Source organism: Babylonia areolata, chromosome 2 (assembly GCF_041734735.1).
Source record: "Babylonia areolata isolate BAREFJ2019XMU chromosome 2, ASM4173473v1, whole genome shotgun sequence".
NCBI lineage: Eukaryota > Metazoa > Mollusca > Gastropoda > Neogastropoda > Buccinidae > Babylonia > Babylonia areolata.
This window is the reverse complement of record NC_134877.1, coordinates 62566316-62578815: the sequence shown is the minus strand read 5'-3', so window position 1 is coordinate 62578815 and position 12500 is coordinate 62566316. Positions and strand designations below refer to the sequence as shown.

Genomic DNA, 12500 nt, shown 5'->3' with positions numbered 1-12500 from the left:
TGCCCGTCGCCACCTTCGTCTCCATCTGGTCCTGGACACGACACGTCATGATAGACCGCAATGCTGTGTGTGTTTGTACATGATGATGATGATGATGATATGGATGCTTATAATTATCTGGCGCCTATCCTCGGTCATGGCCCAACACTCAGTTTATATCACCTCCTTGCCTGTCGTCACCTTCTTCTGGCTACGTCGTAGTCATCATCATCATCATCATCATATCAATCAGTATTCGTATAGCATTAAATCTTGTGTAGAGACAAATCAATGCGCTTTCACAACAGTCAGTCACATGCATGCATAACTCTAGACTGAAAACAACAACAAACAAACTGAAAACAAGGAAGGGGCAGGGAAGGGAGGCTATCTTGGGAAGAGGTGGATTTTAAGGCCCGACAGTCATGACAGACCGCAGTCTCTGCTGTCAGGCATCTGACTAGCAGATGTGGTGTAGCGTATATGGATTTGTCTGAACGCAGTGACGCCTCCTTGAGAAACTGAAACCGGGTAACAGACCGCAGTGGTGGGAAAGTTAAGCGTTGGTATAGGTAGTCTGATTCTGGATACATATGAAATAAATTTGCAGTAAGTTTTGTTGTTTTTTTTTTGTTTTTATGTTGTTTTTTTGGGGGGGGCGGGGGGAGGGGGGTTGGTAGAGAGAAGGAGACCTATCTTACACTTCACTGACACCACAACCAGAACACTAACAAGGCAGGATGGGCAAGAAAAATGCTTATTTCTATGTTGGCTGTCTCTGTGATCTGAACTCACGACATTCGGATTGCGAGCTTGGCGCTTTACCTACAGAGTTAACTAGGCATCCTGGTTCAAATCATATCATATCATGTTCACATCCGTACCTGAATCTCATGGATTCACGTCTATTCCTTCCATCTGTGTTTGTTTGTGTGTGCATGCCTGTGTGTGTGTTAACTTTTTTTCTTTAAAAATCATGGGTCATTGGATGGTAGTGGGTTGATGGTGGTGGTGATGGTGCTTGTGGTTGTGGTAATGATCGTGGTGGTGATGGTGATGGTGATGGTGTTTGTGGTAATGACCGTGGTGGTGATGGTGATGGTGGTGGTGGTAATGGTGATGGTGGTTTTGGTAATGACCGTGGTGGTGGTGGTGATGGTGGTGCTGGTGGTGATGGTGATGGTGGTTGTGGTAATGACCATGGTGATGGTGGTGATGGTGATGGTGGTGATGGTGATGGTGGTTGCGGTAACGACCATGGTGATGGTGGTGATGGTGATGGTGGTTGTGGTAATGACCATGGTGATGGTGGTGATGGTGATGGTGGTTGTGGTAATGACCGTGGTGGTGGTGGTGGTGACTGTGATGGTGATGCTAGAGGACGATAACACCAATTATGATGATCCAGTGACTGAAGTTTGTGACAGACTCAAGTCCTGATAAGTTGGGTTTAGAAGATCAGGCACCTGCTCCTTTTTGACTCACTTGTGTAAACAAAGTGAATTTATGTTTTAACCCGGTGTTCGGTTGTCTGTGTGTGTGTGTGTGTGTGTGTGTGTGTGTGTGTGTGTGTGTGTGTGTGTGTGTGTGTGTGTTCGTGTGTCTGTGTGTCTGTGTCCGTGGTAAACTTTAACACTGACATTTTCTCTGCAAATACTTTGTCAGTTGACACCAAATTTGGCATAAAAATAGGAAAAATTCAGTTCTTTCCAGTCATCTTGTTTAAAACAATATTGCACCTATGGGATGGGCACAAAAGAATAAAAAAAGAAGCCTAATTATATGCAAACTGCATTTACTGTTATATTTATATTTTTTGTATTCTCTAAACTTGGCACTTTGACCTCTTATTCTGACACAACAACAAGAGGAATCGTTATTATAATTTTTTGTTCAAACAGGAATTTCTTTTGCTAAGCATGGAATTTTTATTTATTTTCCAAACGTTTTGGTGCAGATAGTACAAGAAGGGAAATTACTCTGTAATTAATGCTAGGGGACTTAATTTATCACAAGTGAGTCTTGAAGGCCTTGCCTCTCTTGTTCTTTTCCTTTTTTTTCTTTTTCATCATACAGCAGATGTGGTGTTGCGTATATGGATCAGTCTGTGCACTTTGACACCTCCTTGAAACTGAAACGACGAAATGATGAAATCTTATGTCTAATAAGATGGACAAAGATTGATCATGGTGATAACAATGATGATGATGATGATGATGATGACGATGGCAGTGGTGATTATGCTACACTAGCATCAAGTTCTGAAACTAGTGGAGACTTTATATGAAAACTTCGCAACATGCAACACACACACACACACACACACAAAAAAGAACAACCCAAAACAAACAAACATGGTAATGTTGACCATGGTAACAGCTGGTGATGAACCGGATGATTAACCAAACATAATAAAATAATGCGAACAACATCAAACACGAATTCAACCACCGACAAAAAAAAAGCAATGACTTCATATATTTCATATATTATATGTGATTCCTGCTGAAAAAAAAAAAAAATAAAAAAAAAAAATAAATAAAATAATATATATATATATATATATATATATATATATATATATATATATATATATATATATATATACTATGCCTATAAATCAAAAGAAAAAAACTTACCAAAACTGAGACAGCCAGCTGCATGTCATTCACCCGACCAAACAATCAATCATCCAACCAATAAATCAACTGATCGATCAACTAACCAACCAGCTGATGAACCAACCAACCAATCAATCAACCAATTGATAAACTGATCAATCAACCAACCAATCACTCAGTCAATAAATCAATCAACCAATTGATCAACCAATCGACCAACCAATCAAGCAATTATAGGTAACCAGCCGTAAGATATATTGATTGGTTGGTTGACTGATTGGTGTTGATACATATTATGTAGCACCTGTCCTCAGTCATAGACCATGCTCTAAGCATTTTCCAAACACAGCAGGCTGCCAACCTGGGCAGAGCTGACTGAGAACTGCCTTTAGGTGCTATATAAATATAAATATACATCACACACACACACACATATACAATAAACAAAACAACAAAAAAAACAACAACAAACAAACAAAACAAAAAAAAAAAAAAAAAAAAATATATATATATATATATATATATATATATATAGAGAGAGAGAGAGAGAGAGAGAGAGAGAGAGAGAGAGAGAGAACAAAAACTTTAATCTCCAGGCCTCCGGCCCCTAGAAAGAGGTCAAAAGTACACAATATGGTGATCACGCAGCGACAACTCAATGTAAAATACATACTAATTTAAACCTGGAGAACAAAAGTGCTTCTTGTGCGTTGTAAATTATTTCTAAATTTCTTCATTGCTGTCAACGAATTCCTGTTGTATCTTCAGGGCATTAAATATGTAAACACAGAGTTTATAAATACTGTATACTGAACCATTCTTCAGCAAGTGAACATACGATTGACCTTCAGAATTCAGATGTTTTTGCCTTAAGTTATTGTAGAGGTCAAAACTGTTTATAAAATGATTTTCATCTTCGACCAGGTTACAACGTTTACATGCGTAATTCGAATTACATTTGAATGCTCTCCTAAAAAAATGATCCATTTATTGGGAGCAAACCAAGCCATAATTTTATCAAGCAGTCTCTAAAACACTTTTTATCCACAAAGTCAGAATATTGCTCACATTCAAAACCAGTTTTGAACAGTCTGTAGTTATGATATATATATATATATATATATATATATATATATATATATATATATATATATATATATATATATATATATATATGAGAGAGACAGACAGACAGACAGACAGACAGACAGACACACACACACACACACACACACACACACACACACACACAACATACCTGAAGTTCCTTCAGAGTTTTATCCTGCCTTTCCAGAATGGCTTTACGCCTGGCTTGTCCCACCTGTGCACAAAAACATCAGGCCATTCCTACAACATTACTCAATACATCCTCAACTGTCAATGTACTTTCTTCTTCTTCTTCTTCTGCATTAATGGGCTGTAACTCCCATGTTTACTCGTTTATACCAGTGGGCTTTTATGTGTATGACCATTTTTACTCTGCCATGTAGGCAGCCACAGTCCGTTTTCTGGGGTGTGCTTGCTGGGTATGTTCTTGTTTCCATTATAAATGCTGACATGAATTACAGGATCTTTAATGTGCAAATCTGATCTTCTGCATGCGTGTACACACGAAAGGACTTCAGGCACTAGCAGGTCTGCGCATATGTTGACCTGGGAGATTGGAAACAATGTCCACCCTTAACCCGCCAGATGCGCCAAAATTGAGGATTGAACCCCGGGTAACTCGGTCGAGAATCCAGCATTCTAACAGTTTAGCCTCTGCACCTGTCTCATCAATGCTTAACCCCTTGACTGTGATGATGATGGACATGCTCGCTGGTGAAGGGCTGCCACCTCACTGGAATAAAACAGCTATTCTTTGGTTGGACGTCTTCCACTTGGGACTAAAAGGAAATTTTCTTCCTAAAATTACGTTTAAGTAACATACTTACCGTGATCCACTAGTACAGACTCCGGCAGAGGTCTGATTCCTGTCCTGTGCAAACTACTAACCACCGTCACATTGATACCATGCTGATCTCGTTTCACCCTTGTTCAGTAGTCGTGGGGTTAAAAGAGAACGATCTTCTTCTCTTTCTTCTTCTGCGTTCACTCGTACATGCACGAGTGGGCTTTTACGTGTATGACCGTTTTTACCCCGCCATGTAGGCAGCCATACTCCGTTTTCGGGGATGTGCATGCTGGGTATGTTCTTGTTTCCATAACCCACCGAACGCTGACATGGATTACAGGATCTTCTGCTTGCATATACACACGAAGGGGGTTCAGGCACTAGCAGGTCTGCACATATGTTGACCTGGGAGATCGTAAAAATCTCCACCATTTACCCACCAGGCGCCGTCACCGTGATTCGAACCCGGGACCCTCAGATTGACAGTCCAACGCTTTAGCCACTCGGCTATTGCGCCCGTCAAGAGAACGATCAATCAAAAGCAGTGATGAATCACAGTATCACATGCATATTCTAAGTCTGAAAAACAAAATTGTGGAGGAACTAAAAAGTTTCCTAAGGACTTTCTTTTTTTTCATAACCTTTTTTTTTTAAATTTGGGAAAGAGGGTGTGAGGGGTATTGAGAAATTCACATACAAACTCACACGTGCACAAACAGACTCAATCACCACGTTAACCCCCTAACTGCTGCTGACGAGTATACTCATCAGTGAAGGGCTGTCACCTCACTGAGATGAGACAGAAAGTACAGGTTGGTTTGTCAGTCACCGTTCTTGATTTACACTTCCTTCTTTTAGGACTGCATCGCTTTGTTCAGCACAAATCAAGTCAATTCACAACACTGAAAAGTACTGACTGCATGTCAAATACATGACCCAAACTGATCTCATTTCACCAAGGTTCAAGCAGTTAAGAGGTGTTGGATTAGCTCCCTTGAGGCCCTTGTACAGATGAGGAAGAGATTAAAACATAGCCTTCATCGTTCGCATTTGTATCGAGGCCTCTGCCCTTCACAAAAAAGGGGGTTATTAACACATCACCACATAATGTACGCATCTTTACACAGTCACTCCCTGCCAGTCCCAGTCATTCTTCCCCATCCTGACCTGCAGGAGGAAGTTGGCAGAATGGTTAAGATGCTCAGGTGGCAATACAGAGGGTCTGTGAGGGTGTGGGTTCAGTCTGAATACCGTTCTCGCTCCTCCACCCAAGTTTGACTGGAAAATCAAACTGAGCATCTTGTCATTCGGATGAGACAATAATCCAAGGTCGCATATGCAGCATGCACTTGGAGCACTGAAAAATAAAACCCATGGCAACGAGTGTTGTCCTTTGGCAAAATTCTGTGGAAGAAATCCACTCTGATAGGTACACAAAATCATATGAGCATACACTCAAGGCGTTGTGTTCACAATACACAATACACAAACTTTATTGTCTATACTTTGGTACAGATGTTTTCTTTTTGGCAGCAGCACATGTCCAACATAAGAAGAAAACAACAAACAAATAAAATGAATAGAAAATAAAAAGATAAATCAAATGGCACCAAATGGAAATAGCTATATACAAATATACAGATTACTGAAATTTACGTGCCTCTCCACTTCAGTCAGCCAAACCGCATTGCACATCTTCACACACACACACACACACACACACACACACACACACCACGCACACACACCACACGCACACACACACGCACACATACACTCTCTCTCATCCCCTCTCTCTCTGTCTCTCTTTTCACAAAAAATGCAACTACAAAGATCATGCTGTTATGCTGCTGGTCAGGCATCTGCCAAGCAGATGTGGTGTGGCACATAATTATATGGATTTGTCCGAACGCAGTGACTCCTCCTCCTCCTTGAGAATCTGAAACTGAAACTGACCTGCAAACGAGCGATGAGCAGCCCGATCTCCTCATCCTGAACGCGCAAGGCTTCCGTCGTCTCTGCCGCCAGCTGTTTCCGCAACTCGGCCACTGCCGCCTGTCTGGCTTCCTCCAGCTTCTGTTCCTCTGCCGCGATCTTCTGGGACTGCGTGGGAGAGTCAGGTGGTTAGAATCGGAATCAGAGTCCACAGACAAGATAAGACAAGGTGTGTGCACTTCAGGAGACTCTGTGTGGTTAATTATCTTAATGTTAATGTTCTAATCTTATTGGCGTGACATATGTTATGTGCATGCATACGTTGTTTGTGTGTGTGTGTGTGTGTGTGTGTGTGTGTGTGTGTGTGTGTGTGTGTGTGTGTGTGTGTGTGTGTGTGTGTGCTTTTTACTTATATATACGATTTATTCCCTTGATGTTTTTATTTATGTATTGTTGTACAATACCTTATGGTCTTAACGTGTGTGTGTGTGTGTGCATGTGTGTGTATGTGTGTGTGGGTGTGTGTGCGTGCGTGCGCGCATGTCATTTTTAGTAATCTTATACCCTTTTTTTGTTGGATGTTTTCATTTGTTAATATTGTTGTGCAATACCCTATTGTCTTAACATGAGTATGTGTGTGTGGGGGATGGGGGGGTTAGTATATCGTCAGCTATTGGGAATTCTTATTTGACTAGTTTTAATCTCTTCTTATGTTGCGCATGATTTTATGCCAGTGTTTACAATGAGCCTGTGATTGCACAACTTAATTTCCATGTGGATTAATAAAGTGTTTTTGATTGATTGATTGATTTTGATTGGTTCGTTCGTTTATTTATTTATAGTCTGTTCATCTATGATGATGATATTAGACTGAAAATAAATGATATTATTATTATTATTATTTGGATTATTATCATTTCTATCATAATGATGATTGTTATTATTAGTTAGAAATCGACATTTCTGTATATTCGAATGAAAAGGGGGGGCGGTTGAGGTGGAGGGGAGGGGGGAGCAAGGGGGGGGGGGGCTAACTCTGTGTGGGTACATGAAAATAATACAAATTTTGTGTAACCGATACAAATATGAAACACACTTGGTACTGTGCTCACAATCAACTATAATGGCCATGCCACTTTATCATTATTATCTCAGTTAGAAAAAAAAAAATCAAGAGTACGGGAAGTCAAGAGAGAGAGAGAGAGAGAGAGAGAGAGAGAGAGACAGACAGACAGACAGACAGACAGACAGACAGACAGAGACAGAGAGAGAGACTACAAGCAGAAAAGTAAAAGACGGTGTTCCACAAAAAAAACTACAAAAAAAACCCAACAAAAAACAAAACTAAACTAAACTAATAATACACAGCAAAGTCAAATAATGCTTGGCAGAAAATATCACCTTTCCACTACTTCATACACACACACAAATACATATGTGCACAGACACACACATGCACGCGCGCGCACACACACACACACACACACACACACACACATGCACACACACACACATCCACACACACATGCACTCACATTTATATGCATACCTCTAGACTATGCATTTACACATGGTCAACATATTGCACATACAGTAAAATACAGTACAATGCAATGCAAAACAATACAATTCAAGACAAGATAAGACAACATAACCAATCCGATACAATGCAACACAGTATGTTGCAACACAATACAACATAATGCAGTAGAATACAAGACTGCAATACAACACAATACAGTACAATACAACATAACGTAACACCACGCTATCCAGCAAAATACAAAACAACACAATACAATACAAAATGAAATAACATGATAACATTAACAGTGCATTGAGGGTATTTTTAGGTGATGTCTGCTCAGTCCTCCTATATTCCTCAGAAACCTGGAAAACAAACAAGAAACTGAAAGCTGGCTTGATAGGCGCATTAGCCGAGTGGTTAAAAAGCGTTGAACTTTCAATCTGAGGGTCCCTCATTCGAATCTTGGTAACGGCACCTGGTGGGTAAAGGGTGGAGATTTTTCCGATCTCTCAGGTCAACACATGCGAAGACTTGCCCGTGCTTGACCCCCCTTCGTGTGTATACGCAAGCAGAAGATCAAATATGCACGTTAAAGATCCTGAAATCCTTGTCAGCATTCGGTGGGTTATGGAAACAAGAACATACCAAGCATGCACACCTCCAAAATCGGAGTATGGCTGCCTACATGGCGGGGTAAAAACGGTCATACACGTAAAACCCCACTTGTGTACATACGAGTGAACGTGGGAGTTGCAGGCCATGCATGAAGAACAAGACGAAGACGAAGAAGAAGAAAGCCGGATTGAAGTCTTTGAAGGACAGTGTCTCCATCAAATCCTCAGACTTCACAAGGAATAGCATGTCACCAGCAAAGAAGTGAGCGGACGCACAGGCATCAACAACATCATGGATGATGTGAAAAAGAGATATTGGAGCTGGCTGGGCCACTGTCCTGAGGATGAATAAAATCAGTGGAGTGATGGCTTACAGGTAACGCGTCCGCCTAGAATGCGAGAGAATCTGACTGCGCTGGTTCGAATCATGGCTCAGCCGCCGATATTTTCTCTCCCTCCACTAGACCTTGAGAGGTGGTCTGGACGCTAGTCATTCGGATGAGACGACAAAGCGAGGTCCCGTGTGCAGCATGCACTTATCGCTCGTAAAAGAACCCACGGCAACAAAAGGGTTGTTCCTGGCAAAAAGTTTGTAGAAAAATCCCCTTCGATAGGAAAAACAAATAAAAATGGAAGCAGAAAAAAAAAAAAAGGTTGGCGCTGTAGTGTAGTGACACGCTCTCCCTGGGGAGAGCAGCCCGAATTTCACACAGAGAAACCTGTTGTGATAAAAAGAAATACAAATACAAATTCAAATACAAAATAAGCTGCCGTCAGATGGGCACCACCTGGGAAAAAGAAAGAAAGGCAGACCACTGGACTCATGGAGAAGGACTGTGGAAAAGCAAATGAAAACATCAGGCAAGACCTAGAACCAAATCAGCTGGCTTATTCACGACCAAAAAAACCACAGGAAAAAGATTCATTTGTTTGCGTCTTGCTGCTGAAGCTGGAGTGAAGAGGATTAACGTTAACTCTCTCCATACGAACGGCGAAAGAGACGACGTTAACAGCGTTTCACCCCAATTACCATCATCAAAATATTGCAAGCGGAAGGCTCTTATATTGAAGAGGTGAATGTTGACAAAGAATACCACAATTTTTACGACGGAAGCTAAAGGTTGGGTCATTCAGACACCCACTGGACATCCGATGGGCCTGTGTAGAGGAGAAGAGAGGACTGGCCGTACCGAGTGAGTTAACGTTAAGGACAACATTATTATTATTAGGTGGTCACAGCTCTCACCAGCTCTGCCTCCAGTTTCTCCCGTTCCTTTTCGTTCATGTTTCGCCTCCTTGTGTGGAGGTCCTCCTGCTTCTTCTTCAACTCCTCCATCCGCGCTCGGCGCTGGTTCAGTTTCATCTCCAGGCTGGAACATCAACGTTTTTGTCATGTGGAAAAGAATACAACTTGTCCTTATCACTGTGCACACACACACACACACACACACACACTCTCTCTCTCTCTCTCTCTCTCTCTCTCTCACTGACTCACACACACACACATACACATACACACTCCATCGCTCACACACACACACACACACACACACACATACTCAATAACTCACACACACACAAACATGCACACACACACACAGAGACACAGACACAGACACACACACACAAACATGCACGCACACACACACACACATACACACACTGACAAACATACACACACACACACACACACACACACACACACATACACATAAACACTCTCACTGACTCACACACACACACACACACACTCTCACACACACACACACACACACACACACACACGCAAACCCCAACCCCAACCCCTCAACACACCTTTTCTGTTGCCTCATTTTACTACGCTGCAGCTGATTGGACAAGGCCTGCATGTTCTGCTCGTGCTGCTTCAGGATCTTGTCTTTGGCCCTGTGCACACCACCAGAAAGATGATCGATCACCAGTCATAGAATGGAGTAGAATAGAATAGAACAGAAAGTGTCTTTATCACGCCCCTTGCACTGGGGTCACAACTGATCAGTTGGGAAAAACTGGAGGTGGAAGACAGGTAGCGTACAATCGAAAGTTCAAACATGAAGCAGAACAGGACAGGATAGAATAGAATAGAATAGAACAGAATAATGTAGTATAGATTATAATTGAATAGAATAGAAAATGTCTTTATCATCATGTGCATTGAGCTAACAATTGATCAGTATTACACAAACACACACACACACACTGACACACACACAATCACCCACCCGCTCACACACACACACACACACACACACACACACGCTGACACACACACAATCACCCACCCGCTCAAACACACACACACACACACACACACACACACACACACAACTCCTCCAACCCCCCCACACACAAAACACCACTGACTCTTCAGTGAGGTCCATGTTAGACGCCAGCACTTTCTGGATGGTCTGGGACTGCTCCTCGCACAGCATCTGCTGCTCCTGGGCGTCCTGCGCCTCGGCTTCCGACGCTCGTGTCAGCCGTTGCTGTAGCTTCTCCTGTAGCTGCTGCAGCATGGCCTGTTTGTCCCGCTGCTTACGGGCTGCACAGATGATGCCATGTTGATGATGATGATGATGATGATGATTATGGATATTTAGTATAGCGCCATCCTCGGTCAGAGACCAAGCCCTATGCGCTTTACAAAACACAGGAGTCATTTGCACACACATGCTGCCTACCTGGGTAGAGCTGACTGGCATGTAAACTTCTTTAGCACCTATCCTCGGTCAGAGACCAAGCCCTAAGCGCTTTACAAAACACAGGAGTTATTTGCACACACAGGCTGCCTACCTGCTGGGTAGAGCCCGACGACTGACGGCTTTCCATTGGGCACTCATCATTCGTTTCCCGGCTGTGTCATTCAATCAGATTTCAGGCATGCACACATACACTCTCAGTCAGACATGTAACATTTTGCGGGTGTGCTATGTGTGTGGAGTGGTGGCCTTGTGGTAATGGGCGCAATAGCTGAGTGGTTAAAGAGTTGGACTTTCAATCCGAGGGTCCCAAGTTCAAATCACCATCACGGTAAAGGATGGAGATTATTTTCTCCGATTTTTCCAGGTCAACATATGTGCAAACCTGCTAGTGCCTGAACCCCCTTGGTGTGTATATGCACAGAGAAGATCAAATACACACGTTTAAGATACTGTAATCTGTGTCCGTGGGTTATGGAAACAAGAACGGACCCAAGTGTGGAGTGATGGCCTAGAGATAACGATTCCACCTAGGAAGCGAGAGAATCTGAGCGCGCTGGTTCGAATCACGGCTCAGCTGCTATTTTCTCCCCCTCCACTAGACCTTGAGTGGTGGTCTGGACGCTAGTCATTCGGATGAGACAATAAACCGAGGTCCCGTGTGCGACATGCACTTAGTGCACGTAAAAGAACCCACGGCAACAAAAGGGTTGTTCCTGGCAAAATTCTGTAGAAAAATCCACTTCGATAGGAAAAACAAATAAAACTGCATGAAGGGGAAAAAAGGTGGCGCTGTAGTGTAGCGACACGCTCTCCCTGGGGAGAGCAGCCCAAATTTCACACAGAGAAGTCTGTTGTGATAAAAAGAAATACAAATATACAAGTAAATAATTATACAAAACATGCACACACCCCAAAACGGAGCTACCTATCTGGAAAGGGTAAATAAATAAACCGGTCACACACGTAAAATGTTACATGTCTGTATGAGTGTGTATTTGTGCATGACTGAAACCTGACTGAATGACACAGGAAACGAATCATCAGTGCACAATAGCAGCTATCAATCGGCTCTACCCAGGTAGGCAGCCTACTGTGCAAATGTCCCCATGTTTGTAAAGCGCTTACAGCTTGGTCTCCAACTGAGGATAGGTGCTATATAAGTATCCATATCATCATCAACGCGTCTGACTAGGAAGAGAGGATCTGGGT

At 42.4% G+C, this 12500-nt stretch overlaps 1 protein-coding gene across 1 annotated transcript in view; it reads right to left on the bottom strand.

Annotated features, from left to right (window-relative positions):
- LOC143275994 (uncharacterized) overlaps positions 1 to 12500 on the bottom strand; it is a 50317-nt gene that overhangs the window by 11198 nt on the left and 26619 nt on the right. The window contains exons 12-16 of the mRNA XM_076580363.1: positions 10954 to 11131; positions 10387 to 10476; positions 9818 to 9941; positions 6451 to 6597; positions 3859 to 3921 (exon numbers count right to left, since the gene is read on the bottom strand). Of these exons, the coding sequence (XP_076436478.1) occupies positions 3859 to 3921; positions 6451 to 6597; positions 9818 to 9941; positions 10387 to 10476; positions 10954 to 11131 (602 nt within the window). The remainder of the gene's footprint in view (positions 1 to 3858; positions 3922 to 6450; positions 6598 to 9817; positions 9942 to 10386; positions 10477 to 10953; positions 11132 to 12500) is intronic.